Source organism: Pongo pygmaeus, chromosome 11 (genome assembly GCF_028885625.2).
Source record: "Pongo pygmaeus isolate AG05252 chromosome 11, NHGRI_mPonPyg2-v2.0_pri, whole genome shotgun sequence".
Taxonomy (NCBI): domain Eukaryota; kingdom Metazoa; phylum Chordata; class Mammalia; order Primates; family Hominidae; genus Pongo; species Pongo pygmaeus.
In genome coordinates, this window is record NC_072384.2 from 106,923,606 (window position 1) to 106,944,522 (window position 20,917).

General features: G+C 38.6%; 1 protein-coding gene across 5 annotated transcripts in view; it reads left to right on the forward strand.

The window, feature by feature from the left end:
* ADAM23 (ADAM metallopeptidase domain 23) overlaps positions 1-20,917 on the forward strand; it is a 184,163-nt gene that overhangs the window by 143,452 nt on the left and 19,794 nt on the right. For all 5 annotated transcript variants that reach the window (XM_054478225.2, XM_063647826.1, XM_063647825.1 and 2 more), the window contains exons 19-24: positions 6,879-6,929; positions 7,642-7,705; positions 8,961-9,066; positions 12,152-12,271; positions 14,263-14,431; positions 15,573-15,684. In XM_054478225.2, coding sequence (XP_054334200.1) covers positions 6,879-6,929; positions 7,642-7,705; positions 8,961-9,066; positions 12,152-12,271; positions 14,263-14,431; positions 15,573-15,684 — 622 coding nt within the window. The remainder of the gene's footprint in view (positions 1-6,878; positions 6,930-7,641; positions 7,706-8,960; positions 9,067-12,151; positions 12,272-14,262; positions 14,432-15,572; positions 15,685-20,917) is intronic.

Here is a 20,917-nt window from a genome sequence, read left to right on the forward strand (position 1 = left end):
ATGATCATGTGATTTTTGTTTTTAATTCTGTTTATGTGGTGTATTGCATTTATTGACTTGCATATGTTAAACCATTCCTGCATCCCTGGTATGAAACCCACTTGATCATGGTGGATTATCTTTTTCATATGTTGTTGGATTCAGTTAGCTAGCATTTTGCTAAGGATTTTAGCATCTGTGTTCATCAAGGATATCGGTGTGTGGTTTTCTTTTTTGGTAATGTCCTTTCCTGGTTTTGGTATTAGGTTGATGCTGGCTTCATAGAATGAATTAGGGAGGATTCCTTCTTTCTCTATCTTGTGGAATAGTGTCAAAAGGATTGGTACCAATTCTTCTTTGAATGTCTGGTAGAATTCTGCTGTAAATCCGTCTGGTCCTAGACCTTTTTTGGCTGGTAATTTTTAAATTATCATTTCAATCTCACTACTTGTTATTGGTCTGTTCAGGGTATCCAGTTCTTCCTGATTTAAGCTAGGAGGGTTTTATTTTTCCAGGAATTTATCCATCCCTTCTAGGTTTTCTAGTGTATATGTGTAAAGGTGTTCATAGTAGCTCGAATGATCTTTTGTATTTCAGTGGTGTCAGTTGTAATATCTCCTGTTTCATTTCTTAGTGAGGTTTTTTTGGATTTTCTCTCTTCTTTTCTTGGTTAATCTTGCTAGTGGTCTATCAATTTTATTTATCTTTTCAAAGAACCAGCTTTTTGTTTCATTTGTCTTATGTATTTTGTTGTTGTTGTTGTTGTTGTTTCAATTTCATTTAGTTCTGCACTGATCTTGGCTGTTGTCTTTCTTCTGCTGGGTTTAGGTTTGGTTTGTTCTTGTTTGTCTAGTTCCTTGAGGTATGACCTTAGATTGTCTGTCTGTGCTCTTTCAGACCTTTTGATGTAGGTATTTAGGGCTATGAACTTTCCTGTTAGCACCGCCTTTGCTATATCCCAGAGGTTTTGATAGGTTGTGGCATCATTGTCATTCAGTTCAAAGAATGTTTTAATTTCCATCTTGGTTTTGTTTTTGACCCAATGCTCATTCAGCAGGTTATTTAATTTCCATGTATTTGCATGGTTTTGAAGGTTCCTTTTGGAGTCGATTTCCAGTTTTATTCCACTGTGATCTGAGAGACTGCTTGATGTAATTTCAGTTTTCTTAAATTTATTGAGGCTTGTTTTATGGCCTATCATATGGTCTATCTTGGAGAAAGTTCCATGCACTGTTGAATAGAATGTGTATTCTGCAGTTGTTGGATGAAATGTTCTGTATATATCTGTTAAGTCCATTTGTTCCAAGGTTTAGTGTAAATCTATTGTTTCTTTGTTGACTTTCTGTCTTCATGACCTGTCTAGTGCTGTCAGTGGAGTATTGAAGTCCCCCACTATTATTGTGTTGCTGTCTATGTCCTTTCTTTTCCTTCCTTCCTTCCTTCCTTTCTTCCTTTCTTTTTGAGACGGAGTTTCGCTCTTGTTGCCCAGGCTGGAGTGCAATGGTGCGATCTCAGCTCACTGCAACTTCTGCCTCCCAGGTTCAAGTGATTCTCCTGCCTCAGCCTCCCAAGTAGCTGGGATTACAGGCAGGTGCCACCATGCCCGGCTAATTTTTGTATTTTTAGTAGAGACAGAGTTTCACTATGTTGGTCAGGCTGGTCTCGAACTCCTGACCTCAGGTGACCCGCCCGCCTTGGCCTTCCAAAGTGCTGGGATTACAGGCGTGAGCCACCATGCCCAGCCAACATTTCTTAGGTCTATTAGTAATTGTTTGATAAATGTGGGAGTTCCAGTGTTAGGTGCATATATGTTTAGGATTGTGATATTTTCCTGTTGGACAAGGCCTTTTACCATTATATACTGTCCCTCTTTGTCTCTTTTAACCACCGTTGCTTTAAAGTTTGTTTTGTCTGATATAAGAATAGCTACTCCTGCTTGCTTTTGGTGTCCATTTGCTTGGAATGCCTTTTCCACCCCTTTACTTTAAGTTTATGTGAGTGTTTATGTGTCAGGTGAGTCTCCTGGAGGCAGCAGATGGTTGGTGAGTTCTTATCCATTCTGTGCTTCTGTATCTTTTAAGTGGAACATTTAGGCCATTTCATTCAATGTTAGTGTTGAAATGTGAGGTACCATTGCTTTCATCATGCTCTTTGTTGCCTGTGTGCTTTGGTTTTGTTTTTTTGTTTTTGCTTTCTAACTTGTATTTTTGTTTTATAGATCCTGTGTGATTTATTCTTTAAAGAGGTTCTATTTTGATGTGTTTCCAGGATTTGTTTCAAGATTTAGAGCTCCTTTTAGCAGTTCTTGTAGTGGTGGTTTGGTAGTGGAAAATTCTCTCAGCATTTGTTTGTCTGAAAACGATTGTATCTTTCTTTCATATATGATGCTTAGTTTTGCTGAATACAAAATTCTTGGCTGATAACTGTTTTGTTTGAGGAGGCTGAAGATAGGTCCCCAATCTCTTTTAGCTTGTAGAGTTTCTGCTGAGAAATCTGCTGTTAATATGATAGGTTTTCCTTTATAGTTTACCTAGTTCTTCTGTCTCACAGCTCTTAAGATTCTTTCCTTTGTCTTAACTCTGGATAACCTGATGACAGTGTGCCTAGGTGATCTTTTTGTGATGAGTTTCTCAGGTGTTCTTTGTGTTTCTTGTGTTTGCATGTCTAGGTCTCTCACAAGGCCAAGGAAGTTTGCCTCAATTATTCCCTCGAATATGTTTTCTAAGCTTTTAGAATTCTCTTCTTCCAGCCAGGCATGGTGGCTCATGCCTGTAATCCCAGCACTTTGGGAGGCCGAGGCGTGCAGATCACGAGGTCAAGAGATAGACACCATCCTGGCTAACACGGTGAAACCCCATCTCTACTAAAAATACAACAAATTAGCCGGGTGTAGTGACGGGCGCCTGTAGTCCCAGCTACTTGGGAGGCTGAGGCAGGAGAATGGCATGAACCTGGGAGGCGGAGGTTGCAGTGAGCCGAGATAGCGCCACTGCACTCTCGTCTGGGCGAAAGAGCGAGACTCCGTCTCAAAAAAAAAGAAAAAAAAAAAAGAATTCTCTTCCTCAGGTACACCAATTATTCTTTGGTTTGATTGTTTAACATAATCCCAGACTTCTTGGAGGCTTTGTTCATATTTTCTTATTCTTTTTTCTTTTTCTTTGTTGGATGGGGTTAATTTGAAGACTTTGTCTTCGAACTCTTAATTTCTTTCTTCTACTTGTTCATTTTTATTGCTGAGACTTTCCAGAGCATTTCACATTTCTAAAAATGTGTCCAAAGTTTCCTGAATTTTTGATTGTTTTTTCTTTAAGCTACTATTTCCATGAATATTTCTCCCTTCACTTCTTCAATCATTTTTTGGATTTCCTTGCTTTGGGCTTTGCCTTTCTCTGGTCTCTCCCTGATTAGCTTAATAACTAACCTCCTGAAATTCTTTTTCAGGTAAATCAGGGATTTCTTCTTGGTTTGGATCCCTTGCTGGTAAACTAGTGTGATTTTTGGGGGGTGTTGAAGAGCCTTGTTTTGTCATATTACCAGAGTTGGTTTTTTTGGTTCCTTCTCATTTGGGTAGGCTCTGTCAGAGGGAAGGTCTAGGGGTGAAGGCTGTTGTTCAGATTCTTTTGTCCCACGGGTGTTCCCTTGACATAGTACTCTCCCCCTTTTCCTATGGGTATGGCTTTCTGTGAGCTGAACCACAGTGATTGTTGTCTCCCTTCTGTGTCTAGCCATCCAGTGAGTCTACCCGGCTCCAGGCTGGTACTGGGGGTTGTCTGCACAGAGTTCTATGATGTGAACCGTCTGCGAGTCTCTCAGCTGTGGATACCAGTGCCTGTTCTGATGGAGGTGGCAGAGGGTGTAATGGACTCCATGAGAATCCTTAGCTTTGGTGGTGTAATGATCTATTTTTGTGCTGGTTGGCCTCCTGCCACAAGGTCGTGCTTTCCAGAAAGCATCAGCTGTAGTAGTGTGGAGAGGGACTGGCAGTGGGCAGGGCCCTAGAACTCCCAAGATTATATCCCCTTTGTCTTCCACTATAATCAGCTCTTCAGTTTGTGTGGGAGCTGGGTGAGGCCTGTGACTCCTGGCTTTCCCCCACTTTCCTGACAACCTGCATGACTCAGCAGAGGCAGCCATAATCCTCCTAGGTAGAGACCTGGGAGTCTCACCCCCATCCCCCACAGCAACCACAGCAAGACCCGCCCAAGGAGAGTCTGAGCTCAGACATGCGTAGTCCTGTCCCCACCCGATGGTCCCAGCTTCAAGAAAAAAGGGCTTTAGTTCTTCCCTGGCCTGTGAAGTCTGCACGCCCGATTGGTGCCCTCCCCCAAGTTATGACCAGGAAGCTTCTTGCCCAGTTCAAATTGTTACAAATTTCAGGTAGAGAATTCCTTCTCCCTGTGGAGTTTTACCCCCTGCTCCTCTGGCCACCCTCCCAATGGATCTCTATGGTGCTAGGCAGGAGTGGGCTGCTCGGGGACCCAGTGAACTCTCAGGGCCTTTCTACTGCTTCCTCTACCCCTGTATTTTGCTCGGCTCTCTAGCTTGACTCAGTTCCAGATAAAGTCGGAAATTTTTCCTGCAAACGGACCTTCAGCTTCTCCAGCGGGGGTGTGCGTTCCCACTTCCACAGTTGGGGCACTCACAGTATTTGGGTGTCTCCTGGGTCCTGCAGGAGCAGTCTGCTTCCTTCAGAGGGTCTGTAGGTCCTCTTGGGATTGCTGGTTTGTTCTTGCAGTCCATCTGGAGCTAAAATTCACAGTGCAGGCCTCCGCATGCTGCTCTGTCCAGAGCTGCAATCTAGTCCTGCCTCCTGTCTGCCATGATCCCCATCACTGGTTGCATTAGTTTTAGAGTGAGTGAATAATTAATGATAGTTGATTAATGAGAAAATGATTGCATTTTGAGTGGCTCTGGATGGATTAAAGAAACCACAGGGATTTCTGCTTTTGTGTAGTTGTGTATTTCTGCTTTTTAGTGCTGATCCTTTGAATACTCACCAGATTGAAACGCTGTGGCAAATGAAACTTGTATGAGAGTCAGTTATTCTTTAGAAAGGTATAGAAGCAAAGCATTTGCCTTGGAATGTTTGTTGGGAAATTACTGCTTCTTAGGAATGCTAAATTAGTTCTGTTATGTTTCTGTGGTGAACTTGGTAAATGGCTCAGTATGTGCAGCATAGAATAACATAGTCGTATCTGGTTATTGAGTCATTCATTTATTTTCTCTGTCAGCTCACAGTACTTGCACACCTGCCACATGCCTGGTGTTGTTGTAGGTACTAGGGCGTCAGTAAGGAACAAAACATAAAATCCTGCTTGCATGGAGCTCACATTATGATGGGGCAACAATGAACAAACAAGTAAGTAAAACTTATGAATTGTCAGTTGCTGATAAGTGCTTTGGAGAAGAAAAAAAAAAAACAAAAAAAACTTGTAGACTTCTCTAAAAATAAATAAATAAATAAAAAGCCCTTAAAGCCCTTATCCTAAATTGGCACAGCCCCAGAGAGTGCCAGCATTGGAGGGGCTGCAGCTTTGAAGAGCATAGGTTCTATAAAGGCCTCTTTGGGGTGATGATATTTGAGCAAAACTCTAACAAAGGTGAGGGAATGAGCCATGCAGAAATCTGGAGCGACAACGGGAAAGCAAAGGCAAAGGCTGTGGGTGGCAGCATGACTGGCATGTCACATCAGCCATGGGTGAACAGAAAATGATGTCACAGAGATGACGGGATGAGAGAGTATAGGAGCAGATCATGTTGAGCTTGGAAGGTCATTGAGTAAGCTGGGAAACAGAAGATCGATGTGATTTGGTATTTACCTTTTTAAAGAGATTACTCTGATAGCAATGTAAACTCTAAGGTGATTAGGATAGAAGCAAGGGACTCAGGTGGGAGGCTATTACAGTAATCCGGGTGAGAGGTGGTGGTGGCTTGGACAGGGTGTGAGCGGTGGAGGTGGAGAAAAGGGGTCAGATTGGAATTATATTTTGAAGATAGAACTAGCAGGATTTATGGACAGACTAGATGGAGGAAGAGTGAGAGAGGAGGGGAATAGAAGATGACTATGGCCTTTGGCTTGAACAGTTGGAAGGATGGAACATCATTTACTGAGAAGGTGAAGACTGAGGGAGGACCTCAGTGCACACTGCTGTTTCTTATTTATTTGCCATGCCTGCATATTTTTTTCTTTTTGTATTTGTTTTAAACACTGTAGCAGAGCCTTTGACTTGACCTTTTTACATTCTCTTAAATGTAGTCAATAAAATGTACAGAGAGTAACTTTGGGGGGAAATGAAGTATTTCTTTAAAAATGATTTGATAAATAGACCTATAAAAAGAAATAACCATCACATCACAGACTGTTCTAGTAACATGTCTGCAGTTTGAAGAGGTCAGAACTATTAATATAATGGAGATATAGCACTTACTTTGCGTTGAAAGGCACAGTATTTCTTCTGTTTCACTAAAGTAGCCTATAGGTAAAATGTCATGATGTCAAATGCAGATTTGACATTTTCAGAGAGCTGAGCAAGTTCTTGTAAATTAGTTTCTTGAATGTGTCCCTTCCTATGTACCAAGCTGATTCATTTCCTTCATTGTTCATTTTAATCTCTTCTACTTTTAACTCTGTAGGCAAGTGAATGTGACTTGTTATTCTGGTCCATCTCACCATAAACAGAGGAAACATATAAAATGCATGCACTATGTGGCCCTTACTTACTCATTTTACCAATAATAGGATAAATAATTTGAATTAATAACCTATTTAAGGAGTTGCATGTGTTTTTCTCAATGTTTCTAGTTATATATATCCACCATGCTTGCATTATATATAGTATGTACATTATCTGAAGGTACCTAGCATGCTGAATATTAACTAAAAAGATAATATTTTGCAGTGCCCACCAAATCTTCATAAGCAAGACGGATATGCATGCAATCAAAATCAGGTATGCTGGGCTATAAATTTTAAGTGTAATTTAAAAAGGATTCATTGGAAAGTTTTTTTTCCTTTTTTGATAAATATTAATATAACTTTGAAGGGAATTTTACTCAAGTAAATTATTATAGTGGGATTCTAATTTAGAGTTGCTTCATGTTATGCCAAATATTAAATATATTTACCTCTGGTGACAAATTGTCCAGATTAAGAGAAAAAAAAAGAATGTAATGGCTGAAGAACTGGGAGTCTCATTTATTGAGTTGTGACCATCTTTCAGTAATTTCAGCCTACCTGGTGTGAGAAAGAAAATATGACAATCTGTCATGAGTTTTTTTTTCCCTGAAGCCATATTATAACCTACAGGTGAGTATCATGATGTCAAATGCAGATTTGATGTCTTCTGACCATCCATACACAAAAGAAGCTAAAAATCATTTTGGTGTCTCTCACAGAAATGTACCAATTTTTGTTTGCTGTAAAATTTCAATTTGTAGATGTTTAGTTTACATTTAGAGAGCTGTGCAGTGAGTTCTGTTTAGAGTTTTAAATTTTTAACTGTTATTCTTGAGATGTTTGTGATTCTTATTGGTCACTATAAAAATATTAGGGTATGAAATGAAAAAACTTTATCCAAGTGAACCAGAAGGAGACATTGTAGTAAAAACATTGGGGAAGACAAATTGACTCTGTGTGCCTCACATGTGTGCTCCTGTCCCCAGGGCCGCTGCTACAATGGCGAGTGCAAGACCAGAGACAACCAGTGTCAGTACATCTGGGGAACAAGTAGGTCGCATCTCCTTGCTTGGCGGTTACACATACCATTTTCTCTTAATAGTGTTCTTCTCTGCCAGTCTTGCTGAAAGAGATGCACAGCTTGGAGTGATGTTTTAAAAAAAATCTAGAAAGGATAAGAATAAAGAGAACTGTGAATCTTAGTCACAAAAACTATAGAAAACAACTGCTTAAGTTGGGTACTTGTCAGAACTGAGCAGTGCCATTTAGTGGCTGTGGCTCTCAGAGAAGGGGTGTTGCATTCATTTGCAAAGATTGGGTTGAGTACAGTGTGATTATCCAGCCACTTGTGTGATTTATTTTGTACCTTGGTTTTAACATTTGACCCCCTTTTTTTCCATTAACACACACACAACTTAGCTTTCTGGTTTTTACCCCAGGAAAATACCAGACTTATTTTTAAAATTTTATCATTTACTGTCTTACTTCAAAGTGAAGAGATGCATGTACTTCCTGAGATGCAGACAGGTACATGGCTGTGATTCTTAGTACATTCCGTAAAAGTTCATGTGCATATCCTCTTCCTGACATTTACAGTGCCTCTCCAATAATATCAGTTCATGAGGGCCAGACGGGGGGAAGAATGAGAAATGAGTCTGCCTTTCTAGCCAAGGCTGGGTTCACCCCAAAGGAAAAGAAAGCACACAGAATGAGAACAGGGCTCTGGCATGAGTGATTTTAGAGTTTGGCAAATATCATTTATTTGACTGATTTACATTTAGTGCTTTAGTTTTGACAGAGAAAAGATAATAGACATATTTGTATTTTGAAAGGTTTAACTATCAAAACTCAGGTGCCAACATAAAATCTCAATAGGCTACGACTTTATAATTATCTCCTAATATTGATATAAAACAAGATTAAGAATGTTAGTTTCCTGTGTGTCAGTCACTTCACCAATTCCTGCTGATAATCATTCACACCTTCCATCCTCAAACTCATCAACAAGGATTGGAAAGAAATTTGTTTCTCAGGCTAAAAACAGTGTTGTTTTGGAGCTTTTTTGTATTAGCTTGCAAGAGCCAATTGTTAAATTTTTGGGAATTTTGCAAGCCCATGGACATCACATTGAGTGTGAAATCAGCCATGGAGAATTTATACCATGGAAACTTGCAAATGGTACAAATCAGGATGTTCTTTTTCCTTGTTCTGGAGAATCGGGTGTTAAACACTTATTGGCACACTACTGGTTATGGATAACAAAGAAAATGAAAATTAATTTTCTTCTCTTGCCTATCTCCAAAAGAGGCTGCAGGGTCTGACAAGTTCTGCTATGAAAAGCTGAATACAGAAGGCACTGAGAAGGGAAACTGCGGGAAGGATGGAGACCGGTGGATTCAGTGCAGCAAACAGTGAGTGGTCAGCTCTAAGGGCATAATCACTGGACTTGGAAGCCCTTCTTATACAAGTGCAAAATGAGCACAAAATAAATGCTAATGATTTTTTTTTCTAAGTGTTCACCATTGCAAAATTTAAAGTATTTATTTTTAATAGATATTATTATATCTAGAGGCAAATGGCTATAGATTAAACTGTTACTATGCTACAGATTCATGCCATTTCCGCAAAATTCAGAAAATTTCTCAGGTGCCACATTTTACTTCATTTTTGTTCTGACGAGATACTTTGCCAGAGCATTGCAAATTAATACTAGCTTTTAATTTTCTACTTTTACTAGACTATATGGCCTATGAATGTAGTAGTATACATGTAGTTTAAATGCAAACTATATAGACCGTATATATTTTTGCAACCAAAGTGAAATCTTACTGTATTTTTTTATCATTTCACAAGTGTAGTAACATTTGATTTAATCAGATATCTAATATCTACACCAGAGATTTTTTTTCCCTTCCAAAAAGCATCTAGTTAGTACATATTAATGGCATCTTTACTCAGGAAATGAGATGCTTTCAGAGCACATTGATATTCCTTTCTTCCTTTCTTTTTTTTTTTGAGACTGGGTCTCGCTCTATCACCCAGGCTGGAGTACAGTGGCATGATCTCGGCTCACTGCGACCTCCACCTCCTGGGTTCAAATGATTCTCGTGCCTCAGCCTCCTAAGTAGCTGGGATTACAGGCATCTGCCACCACGCCCAGCTACTTTTTGTATTTTTAGTAGAGAGAGGGTTTCACCATGTTGGCCAGGCTGGTCTCGAACTCCTGGCCTCAAGTGATCCGCCCTCCTCAGCCTCTCAAAGTGCTGGGATTACGGGCGTGAGCCACCACATCAGCTTGATATTTATTTGATTAGTTGAGGAAAGTTAGAATTCTCATTAATTAGGTTATTAAGGTTAATTGAATTACTGTGGAACAATGGAATCATTAAGTAATAGCCCAAACCTCTTTCCTTTTCCTTCTAAAGCAATGAAAATTCTCCTAATTTTGAAGCAGAGCAAGAATTTAAGGGAAGCTTTATTCTCAGTTAATGATCTCTGCTATATTTTACAAAACTTTGCAATTCCATTTAGTCTTTGATGATGGATGAGGCCATAGTAGGCAACAAATCTTTGACTATAATTTTTAAAAAATTAAACCAAAATAATAGAGAACAGAGCTTCTTATCTGATGTCTCATGAGTGAAGCACAGATGTTGCAAGGTGTTGATCCTCAGTCCTTGAGGTGTCAGGGGATAGGAGCAAGGGGAGCCTAAAGTAGTCAAAATCCATGGGATTGGACATCTTGAATTTAATTAGCTTTATTCATTCACTCCATGTCCTAGAGAATCTGATTATCTCTCTGTCTCATGACCTCAAAAAGTTTGAGAGGCATTGGATTAGATTATTGTAAAATATAGCTTTTGAGTATCTGGTAATAGAATATCCAATCCCCAATAAGTTAAGGGAAATTAATGTGTTTGAAACTTGAAAAAATCATGAAATATATGGCCAGACACGATGGCTCATGCCTGTAATCCCAGCACTTAGGGAGGCTGAGGCGAGTGGATCGCTTGAGTCCAGGAGTTCAAGACCCGTCTGGACAACATAGTGAGACCTCATCTCTATTTTTTTTTTAAATTGTGAAATGTATAAACATAAAAATAAATAACAAATAAATATACATTTTACCAAATAATTATGAAGTGAACTCCATTGTCACTCCTACATGGGTCAAGAAATAAAACATTGCAGCATCCCAGAAATAGTGCAGATACCTTCATCCTGACTTTTGTGGCAGTCACTTTCTTGCTTTTCTTTAGAGTTTTACTGCCTAAGTTTTCATCCCTAATGCTTCATGTGTTATTTTGTATTTTGCTTCTCAAGTCCAGCATTTTAAGAGTTTTCTGTGGTGTGTATAGCTGTCTGTTGTTCATTTTTATTATTTATTTGTTTCACTTTTATAAATGCACAAATGAATGAATATACTATACTTTAGTTCTCCATTCTGTGTTGATGAACATTTAGATTGTTTTCATTTTTTGGCTGTTAGGAACCATGCTGCTATGAATATTCTTGTATAGTAACCTAGTGCACATTTGTACCTCTTTCTGTAAGGCCTGTACATAAGTAGAAAATTTGCTAAGTCGTAGGGGATCTTATCATTGTTACCAAATAATGTCAGACTGTTTTCTGAAATGACTGAACTAGTAAATTCTACCATCAGTATTATGTATATAAGAATTTTGTTGTACAATATTTCACCAACACTTGGTATTATCAGACTTTTTGCTTTTATCTGTTCTGGTGGGTGTGACCTGCTATATTAGCATGGTTTTAATTTGCATTTCCCCAGGTTACAAGTGGAATTTAGCACACTTTTGTACATTTGTTGGACATGGATTTCCTTTTTTTGTGATGTGCCACTTCAATTCTTTGCCCATTTTTTAGGAGTCATTGTTTACTTAACAGATAGACTGGAGGTAGAGGTCCTTATGGTGCATGAATTTAACAAGGTCACCAAAGACCCAGATAATTTCTGCCCCTCCATCCTGTAACCCTTAGCATGTTGACTTTTTGTCCTTATGCTTTGTGAACTCATGATTGTAAATTGGATACAAAAGCTACACATTCAAAGGTAGGAAGTAGGGATAGGAGCAAAAGGTCTTCTCCCTGTGAGTCTCTAACCTTTTATCCAGAAAACAAAATCCTCCCAGCCACTCCCTAGCCAGCTTTTCCTCACGTCTTCACAGCCCAGGGGCCATTTTTAACTCTAGGAAGACGAGAAGGGGGAATGGATAGGAAAGTGGGCGTCGAGAATGGGAGTACCAGTCATGATCCACCTTTCAGGGCTGGGCACTTTGCTGTTCCAAACAAAACTGTGATCGTCTTAGCAAAGAAGGAGGGGGTTATCACCTACCAATGACATATGATCAAATGTTTTTGTTTAGAAAGAAAGATAATATTTTAAAAATTTGAATCAATGTGGACCGAATCGTTTTGATTTTTTGAGCTTGATTCCTCCTGTCTGGTCTCTTTGTTTTCTTTACACATGTTCAGTGATGTGTTCTGTGGATTCTTACTCTGTACCAATCTTACTCGAGCTCCACGTATTGGTCAACTTCAGGGTGAGATCATTCCAACTTCCTTCTACCATCAAGGCCGGGTGATTGACTGCAGGTAAAATATTAAATGTTGGAAGACCTAATAAGCCATGAGAATTACAAATTTCACAAAATGAAATTTCAAAAAAATCAGAAATCAGAGATTTTTCTAGTTTTTACAAGAGGAAAGTTAATTTAGATTTTATTATCACCTTTCATATTGACAGTCATTTAAAAAAAAACAAAGTTGTATATTGACTTGCAGCTTACATTTCCTCAAAATTATCCTAGTTAGTAGTAATATGGCCTTCTTTGTCATCATAATTTTAAGAGTAGAATTATGGTGTTCATTCTAACCCATTATTAAAGTTTTAAGCATCAGAGTATGCCACTATTTGAACAGTGTGTGTGTATTTATTTTGTGACTGAAAAGAAAAAGAATTTAAGCTATAGTTTATGAAGTATATGTCTGGTTTGGAAGATGGCTTAACAAATACCTAATCACATATAGAAAATATTTATTAAAATAGTATGTATACCTATAAGCAAACATTTGATATCCAGTTGTCTGTGAGTACAAGGTATGTAGATATGAGGCTTGTTTTTGTTTAGCCAGGGAGTCACATTATATTCCAAATAGGTATTGTTCCCTTCAAAGTAGTCATAATTCGAAGATACTATTCTCTTACTTAATGGTATTGTTGTTGCTCAAAACACTTTTGGCCTTCTCCCTGCAGAATTGCCTTCAGCGTCTGCAAACTTTTACTTTTAGTATCCTTAGAGTATCATATCTTCACCTTAAGTGAGGTAATATAAGATTTGGGATTATCCAAAAGTAATTTTAGTAAGTTCATTGTGTACTAAATTGGCTAATGCTGTCTTGGTCAAATGGTTACTTTTTTTTCTGGCTTTTAAATGGCTCTGAAGACAATTCTAACAGGGTCTTAGTAAGATCCCTCCTGGAATAAATTTGTAGTCTCTAAAGCTAGTTACTTTGATGTATACAAGCTTTATTTGAATGTGTGTTTTCATGCCTTTAGATAAAATAGCCTTGTTAAATTATATTGTTGTATATACTAAACTAGCATATTTGTTAAATATTCAGCAAGATATTCTATTAGTGACTATAGCATTATCATTCAAATTCAAATTATTCCTAACTTTGAAATTTTAGAAGTAGGCACTAAAACACATGAAATAATCTTATGAAACCACTGTCATATGTGTGGTCTGTCATTGACTGAAATTGTTTACACAATGGTAAGTACTTGCCTATCTAAACGTATCTAAACATAGAAAAGTCATACTGCCCCTTTTCTGTGTTTAGATACGTTTAGATAGGCAAGTACTTACCATTGTGTTATAATTGCCCACAGTATGCAGTACAGTAACATGCTATACAGAAGTGTAGCCCAGGATCAATAGACTAGACCATCTAGCAGTGTAGCTGTATAGTAGGCTATACCATCCAAGTTTGTGTAAGCTCATTCTATGACATTTGCACAAAGACAAAATTGACTAATGACACATTTCTTAGAATGTTATCCCCATCATTAAGCTAGACGTGTCTGTAAATATCAATAGAAAATAACTGATTTGTTTATTTTTTTCAATTATGGATAATCAGATCTTCTGAAGTAAGAATAATACTTTTCAAAATATTTTTTATTTGCTGTTTTTGTTCATCATCTGCTTTTTTCTACCATGCTACATCCGAAAGCCTTGGAGAGCTAATGATATATTTGCTTCTTTTGTTCTCATACAGATACTTCTCCTTTAGTCTTAATGTTGGGTCTTGAAAACAAGTGAAGATTTAGAATATACTTTGTGCAAATGACATTTTTCTTGTTGATGTGTATTGTAATAATGATAATGAAAGAGAGTTTCTTTTACATGCTCTTTTATTAAGGAAAGGTAGGGAAAGGAGAAGAAGAAGAGGAGTAAGAAAATGCTAGGAGAAATCCACATCCACTGACAGCCTCTTCAGTTTCGTGAAGAGCAAGCCTCATTCATGTTGATGTTCTAAGTGTGGTGCGAATAGTTATATGGATATCTTTCTTGTTTTAGTGGTGCTCATGTAGTTTTAGATGATGATACGGATGTGGGCTATGTAGAAGATGGAACACCATGTGGCCCGTCTATGATGTGTTTAGATCGGAAGTGCCTACAAATTCAAGCCCTAAATATGAGCAGCTGTCCACTCGATTCCAAGGGTAAAGTCTGTTCGGGCCATGGGGTAAGTAGGTATCAATGTGACAGCTGGAACCTTCATGGTCTGGCATGGTCACAGTGGCTGGACTTTCATTTCAGCCATTCTCTTAGCCAACATGGTGAAACACCATCTCTACTAAAAATGCAAAAAATAGCTGGGCATGGTGGTGGGCACCTGTAGTCCCAGCTACTCAGGAGGCTTTGGCAGAAGAATCACTTGAACCCAGGAGGCGGAGGTTGCAGTGAGCCGAGATCGAGCCACTGCACTCCAGCCTGGCGACAGAGTGAGACTGCATCTCAACAACAACAACAACAACAACAAAAAAAGGCCAAATTCAGCTTTGTTAATCACAATCATGGTATTAGAATATTTCAGATTAAAAAGCTTCCTTGTTTGATTTTATCATCTCTGAATGTATTTCTCAGGGAGATAAGGGTTTAAACACTCCTGTCTCTAGTTGGCCGATTGTTATTTATTTCCTCTAGATTACAGTTCCATTCCAGCATGCCGGTGGGTCCCCAGAGAAACAGGGAGGAGACAGAGATCACTCTGGGGTCCTCAGCTTGGCTGACTGAGAAAAGAGGGTTACCAGGGACTAGTGGTGTGGGGGGAATGCTTGTTGGGTAGGCAAAGTGCCACCAAGTGAGTTTGGTGTTGGACATGGTAACGGTGAGGTCATACAAGGCATTGGTGATTTATGTCTCCTGGCCTTTTATCTCCAGCAGTGCTTTTGAGCCCACTGTCTATTAATTTATTGAATTAAGTGTATATGTTTTTAAAGTGTGTTCCTAGAAACAGCTACTTCTGAACAAAGTAGAAAAAAGTATCTTATCGGACATTTGTATACTTAAGTAATATCATGATTCAATTTAATTTAAGAATAACATGAATAATTCAATTTAATTTAAGAATAATAATAAATAATAAGATAAATAATTGAAGAATTTCTTCCTTTTACTGTTTTTCTTTAATTAATGGGAAAAAATGTTACACAATTTGATCTATGCATTATTACATGTCTAGTGATCAAAACCATGGGAAACTTTAAAAAGAAATTTCAAGTAGCTTTTAAAGCTTCCTCCTTGCCCCCATGTCTCTTTTCATTTATCACCATTATTCTACAAAATACAGTGAAAATGCCATATCTGTTCCTTTTTCTTCACAGGTGTGTAGTAATGAAGCCACCTGCATTTGTGATTTCACCTGGGCAGGGACAGATTGCAGTATCCGGGATCCAGTTAGGAACCTTCACCCTCCCAAGGATGAAGGACCCAAGGGTTTGTGTGATTTTGGTTTTAATTCATGGAATACTGAATTCATTGACACTGTTCCAATGCACCAATATAACATTCTAATTGACTTAAGAGGAGACACATAAGAATATCTCTTTTTGCCTTTAAAGTATATAATTTATGTTACTGCCAAATTAAGGATTCTGGTATATCATATTTTTAAAATGTGTTTGAATTACTTCTTAGTCTAGAACTGAGATTGGGAAGAAGTAAATTTACACATTTTCTTTAATACAGTATTCTTTTTCTCTTTAAACCTTATTCTCTTTCCATAGTCACAAATTATTTTGCAGTTCGTCTAAGCTATGCCATTTTTCTAATAGATCAAATCTTTTTGGCTGACATGAGGCTCTGGTTACTTTTCAATGTTGGAATCTCTTCAGAAGGAAGTTGTCACCTTACAAGCTCTTTTTGAACATTCTTTTGACTAGGAAGGAGTTGGAATTCTTCACAGAACTTTCATTCTTCAAAGAAAATGTGAGAGATCTGGACTTTTGTTTTAATCAGTCATTAAGAGGAGAGAAATTAGAATTTTGGGATTAGAAAGAGACTCAGGGGCCACCTAGGACCACTCTCTATTTTCGCAGATGAGAAGGCCCAGACCCTGAGGTCAGGTAACTTACTGTAGTCACCCAGGTAGTGAGAGGCAAGGCCAGGATCAGGACCTAAGTCCCAAGTGCCTGATCTCAGACTCTTGTTCTCTTCCCATTCATTATATCATCTTTTTTTTTGTTTGTTTGTTTGTTTTGTTTTGAGACAAGATCTTGCTCTGTCACCCAGGTAAGAGTATAGTGGCACAATCATGGCTCACTGAAGCCTCAAACTCCAAGGCCCAAGAATCTTGCCACCATGCCCGGCTAATTTTTTATTTTTTGTAGAGACAAGGTGTTGCTATGTTGCCCAGGCTGGTCTTGTACTCCTGGCCTCAAGTGATCCTCCCGCCTTGGCCTCTCAAAGTTCTGGGATTATAGGTGTGAACCACTGTGCCCGCCCCTCTTACATCATCTTTTTTTTTTTTTTTTTGAGACAGAGTCTGACTCTGTCACCCAGGCTGGAGTGCAGCGGTGTGATCTTGGCTCATCATAACCTCTGCTGCCTGGGTTCAAGAGATTCTCCTGCCTCAGCCTCCTGAGTAGCTGGGATTATAGGCACCTGCCACTGTGCCTGGCTAATTTTTGTATTTTTAGTGGAGATGGGGTTTCACCATCTTGGCCAGGCTGGTCTTGAACTCATGACCTTGTAATCCACCCACCTTGGCTGGGATTACAGGTGTGAGCTACCGCGCCCAGCCTCTTACATCATCTTATAATGTAGTCTGTGTTATCAGGAGTATGGTAATCCTTTTTCATTATTCTCCCGATTCTCAACCCCTCATACAATTTTCAAAGATCTAGAAAACCCATCAGTCACAAACAGGCTTACTACAGCATCTGTTACATTGTACCTGAGAAACCAAGGAAATACTAGAACCAGTTTTTATATACAGGGATGATGTTGTACATCAGCTTCTTTATCATGGTGCTGCTAACAGTTTTTTTGTAAGTAACTGCCATGCTTTTCTCTGACAGGTAGGAAAATGCATATAGGATTAGTACCGTTTTGATCAGCTTAGTTTTGGATGAAAGTTTATTGAAACTCTCTGAACTTCACTATAGTTTATATGGGAAAAGATGATTTCAGATGCAGATGAAGCTCTGTAGTCCTCAATTCCTGAAGAGATTTAGGCTGATTCAGGCGCATGTGAATTGTTCAGTAATAGTGGGTGTGTTAAAACACATTTTATGCATTTGCTTAATATGCCCATGATATTAAAATTCTGTAAGAATCATAATCACACCCTCACAGTCTATTTCTGTTCTTCTTCTTCTATTTCTAAAAGGGAACGTATTCCACTTTTACACTTAGTCTTTTGTTACTTTAAAACTAGAACAAAAAATTCTTGGATCCACCTTCTGAAGTTAGATTTAGAGAAGATTTAAGCTCTAACAAGAGAAGCCAAGGTTCATTCTTTCCAAATTTTCTCTCCACAGTGTGTCTGTGATTTTTTTTTTTTAAGATCTAGATGCTGTTTCCTCAAGTGATGTATAAAGATGCCTCAACGGATGAGCAGAGCTAAATTTACTTAGACTCTACCTTTTTTCATTAAGTAGAGTAGGGGATTATTAATTGTCTGGTTCTATAATATCTATTCCTTGTTCCTTCACCCACCCATGCCTAAAAATCTTTGGAGGCATTAAGTAAAGAAAGTCACATTCTAGAGAAAGAGTACTCACAGCTGCCTTTTGTTTTGTTTTGCTTTGCTGTCTCCGTTTAATGTGGTAGTATCCCACACTATCTTTAAAAAAAATAACTTTTTTGATCCTTCAAGTAATACATACTTATTGTAGAAAAATTTGAAAATACAGAAAATATTAAAACTCAGAGGTGCTCAAGATAAGCCTTATTGGGCCTGGCGCAGTGGTTCGCGCCTGTAATCCCAGGACTTTGGGAGGCCAAGGGCAGGTGGATCACCTGAGGTCAGGAGTTCAAGACCAGCCTGGCCAACATGGTGAAACCCCATCTCTACTAAAAATACAAAAATTAGCCAGACATGATGGCACGTGCCTGTAATCCCAGCTACTTGGGAGGCTGAGGCACGAGAATTGCTTGAACCCAGGAGACAGAGGTTGCAGTGAGCCAAGATCTTGCCACTGTACTCCAGCCTGGGTGATAGAGTGAGACACTGAGCCACCTACTCATCCCCCAAAAAAGAGGCCGGGCACGGTGGCTTACACCTGTTATCCCAGCACTTTGGGAGGCCCAGGGAGGCGGATCACCTGGGGTCAGGAGTTTGAGACCAGCCTGGCCAACATGGTGAAACCCCATCTCTACTAAAAATACAAAAATTAGCCAGGCGTGGTGGTGCATGCCTGTAGTCCGAGATACTAGGGAGGCTGAGGTAGGATAATCGCTTGAACCCAGGAGGTGGAGGTTGCAGTAAGCCGAGATCGTGCCACTGTACTCCAGCCTGGGTAACAGAGTGAGATTCCATCTTAAGAAAAAAAAAAAAAAGAGAGTTAAGCATTCTGGTATGCTTCTTTCCTGTTGCATTTTTCTTTTTTCATTTTTAATGAAGACAATGGAGTCATTGTAAAGGTATCTATTGGTTCTAAAATTATTAAAAACCTTATGAATCTCTAATCATTTTGATTAAATTGAAAATAAGTCATTAAATGAAATAAATGACCTACTTATTTTTATAAATATTTACATTTCCAGAAAAATCAAGCAATTTTAGTACAAGTAAATAACAGCTTTTATCCGTAATAGCTATCTATATCTTTTTAACCTCTATTAAAAAAATCTGTTAATATACTGGTAAAACAGAAACAAAAAAATTTTAAAACTTTGTTGTAGAGTTTATTGTTTTGTTTTTGATTGTCAGGTTAAAAGAAGATTCCAAGTGAGAAATTATGTGCTTTTCTTTTTATTCAGTTAGCAAATATTTATTGACTGTCTACTATTTAAAAGATAATGTATGCTTGGCACACAGACACTCCATAAATATTACACTCTTCTCTTTTGAAATATGTAAAGGAAATGAGATGGTGCATGCTAGTGCCACTTTTCAGTTTATCCATATTCATTTGTTTTGTTGCCTTGCCAAAGAGTAATAGGTAATGGACTCAAGTTATTAAAACAATCAGTGTTTTATTGACTGTAGGCTCAGCAGTGTGTGAGACACTAAGATTTTTCTCAAAAAGTGCATGTTGTGGCCGGGCGTGGTGGCTCACGCCTGTAATCCCAGCACTTTGGGAGGCCAAGGCGGGTGGATCATGAGGTCAGGAGATCAAGACCATCCTGGCTAACACAGTGAAGCCTCGTCTCTACTAAAAATACCAAAAATTAGTCAGGCGTGGTGGCGGGTGCCTGTAGTCCCAGCTACTCGGGAGGCTGAGGCAGGAGAATGGCGTGAACCTGGGAGGTGGAGCTTGCAGTGAGCCAAGATCGCGACACTGCACTCCAACCTGGGTGACAGAGTGAGACACTGTCTCAGGAAAAAAAAAAAAAAAACTGCATGTTGTGTCTTTTTTCTCATGATCCAGCTGGTTTGGTTGGCACCTGCCTGATTGAGCACAGTGTTTGGGCCCTCCCCAAATGCTTGCCATTTATAATGCGCACCACCCACAGTGGCCAATCATATCCATAGATGAAAGTTTTCTGTATAGGTGCAGCAAGAGTATTAAAAATACTTAGTTTTATTTAATTTCAATGTGCTTCCATTATATAGAGAAAAAAATTCAAGAAACATAATGAAAATATGGCCTTTTTAAAAATCATGAACATGGGCATAAAAGATAAATTGTACCCAACTGCCCTTTGGATCAAGACCAAATTAGTAAAAATGAAGGCAAATTCTATGACTCCATCTTCACTGATTTGAGAATGTCAGAAATGAACTGATGTGTTTTGGGTATTATTTTTATTTTAACTGTAAGTTCCTGGAAGAATAGGAAATTCAACCTCTCCTGTGTGGGGACTGAAAGCATACCTGAAAGCATTGCCACTGTAGTCACCCTGTACTTGCTACAGTTGTCCCCTATGGACCCATAATTTAAGGCATGCTAGATTATTCACACCAACTTCTCAAACCAAACTATTGAAAGACAAGAAATAAGATCTCAAAGCCAAACCATGTGAGCAAGGATTTTTTTAAAAAGATTTCTGTCACCTTACTTTATTTATTTTTTCTACGTTGTTGTTCATTTCACATGCAAAAACCCTTTCTTAATTTTAGTTTTAATTTTTTGTATTTTTTAAGCCTAGTCCTCTCAACTTGTTTCCACTGAAATCATTATAGAAAATTATTTTGCTTTGTTCTACAAGGACAGAATGTATTTTAACTCTGTTTAAAAGACCTAGAATTCTCTCCTGTTTACAGGGAGACCCACATCAAGTACCCCAATTATTGTCTGTATGTAGACACATTCTCAAGGTGCTTACTATAAAATACAGTGGAACTTTTCTCATTTGATAGTTTACATCACCATCGTAAGAAGGAAGAGAAACTGGGACATAGCTAATGTTTTCAGTGATATGTACGGGCAGCTATTATTCCTGGGAAGCTTTGGTCAGGCCTTTTCATCACAACCACACTCATCAAATCAGAAATAAAAGGGGCCTTAGAAAGAATTCAGTCTAGACCCCTTGTTTTACAAATGAAGAAACTAAGTTAGTT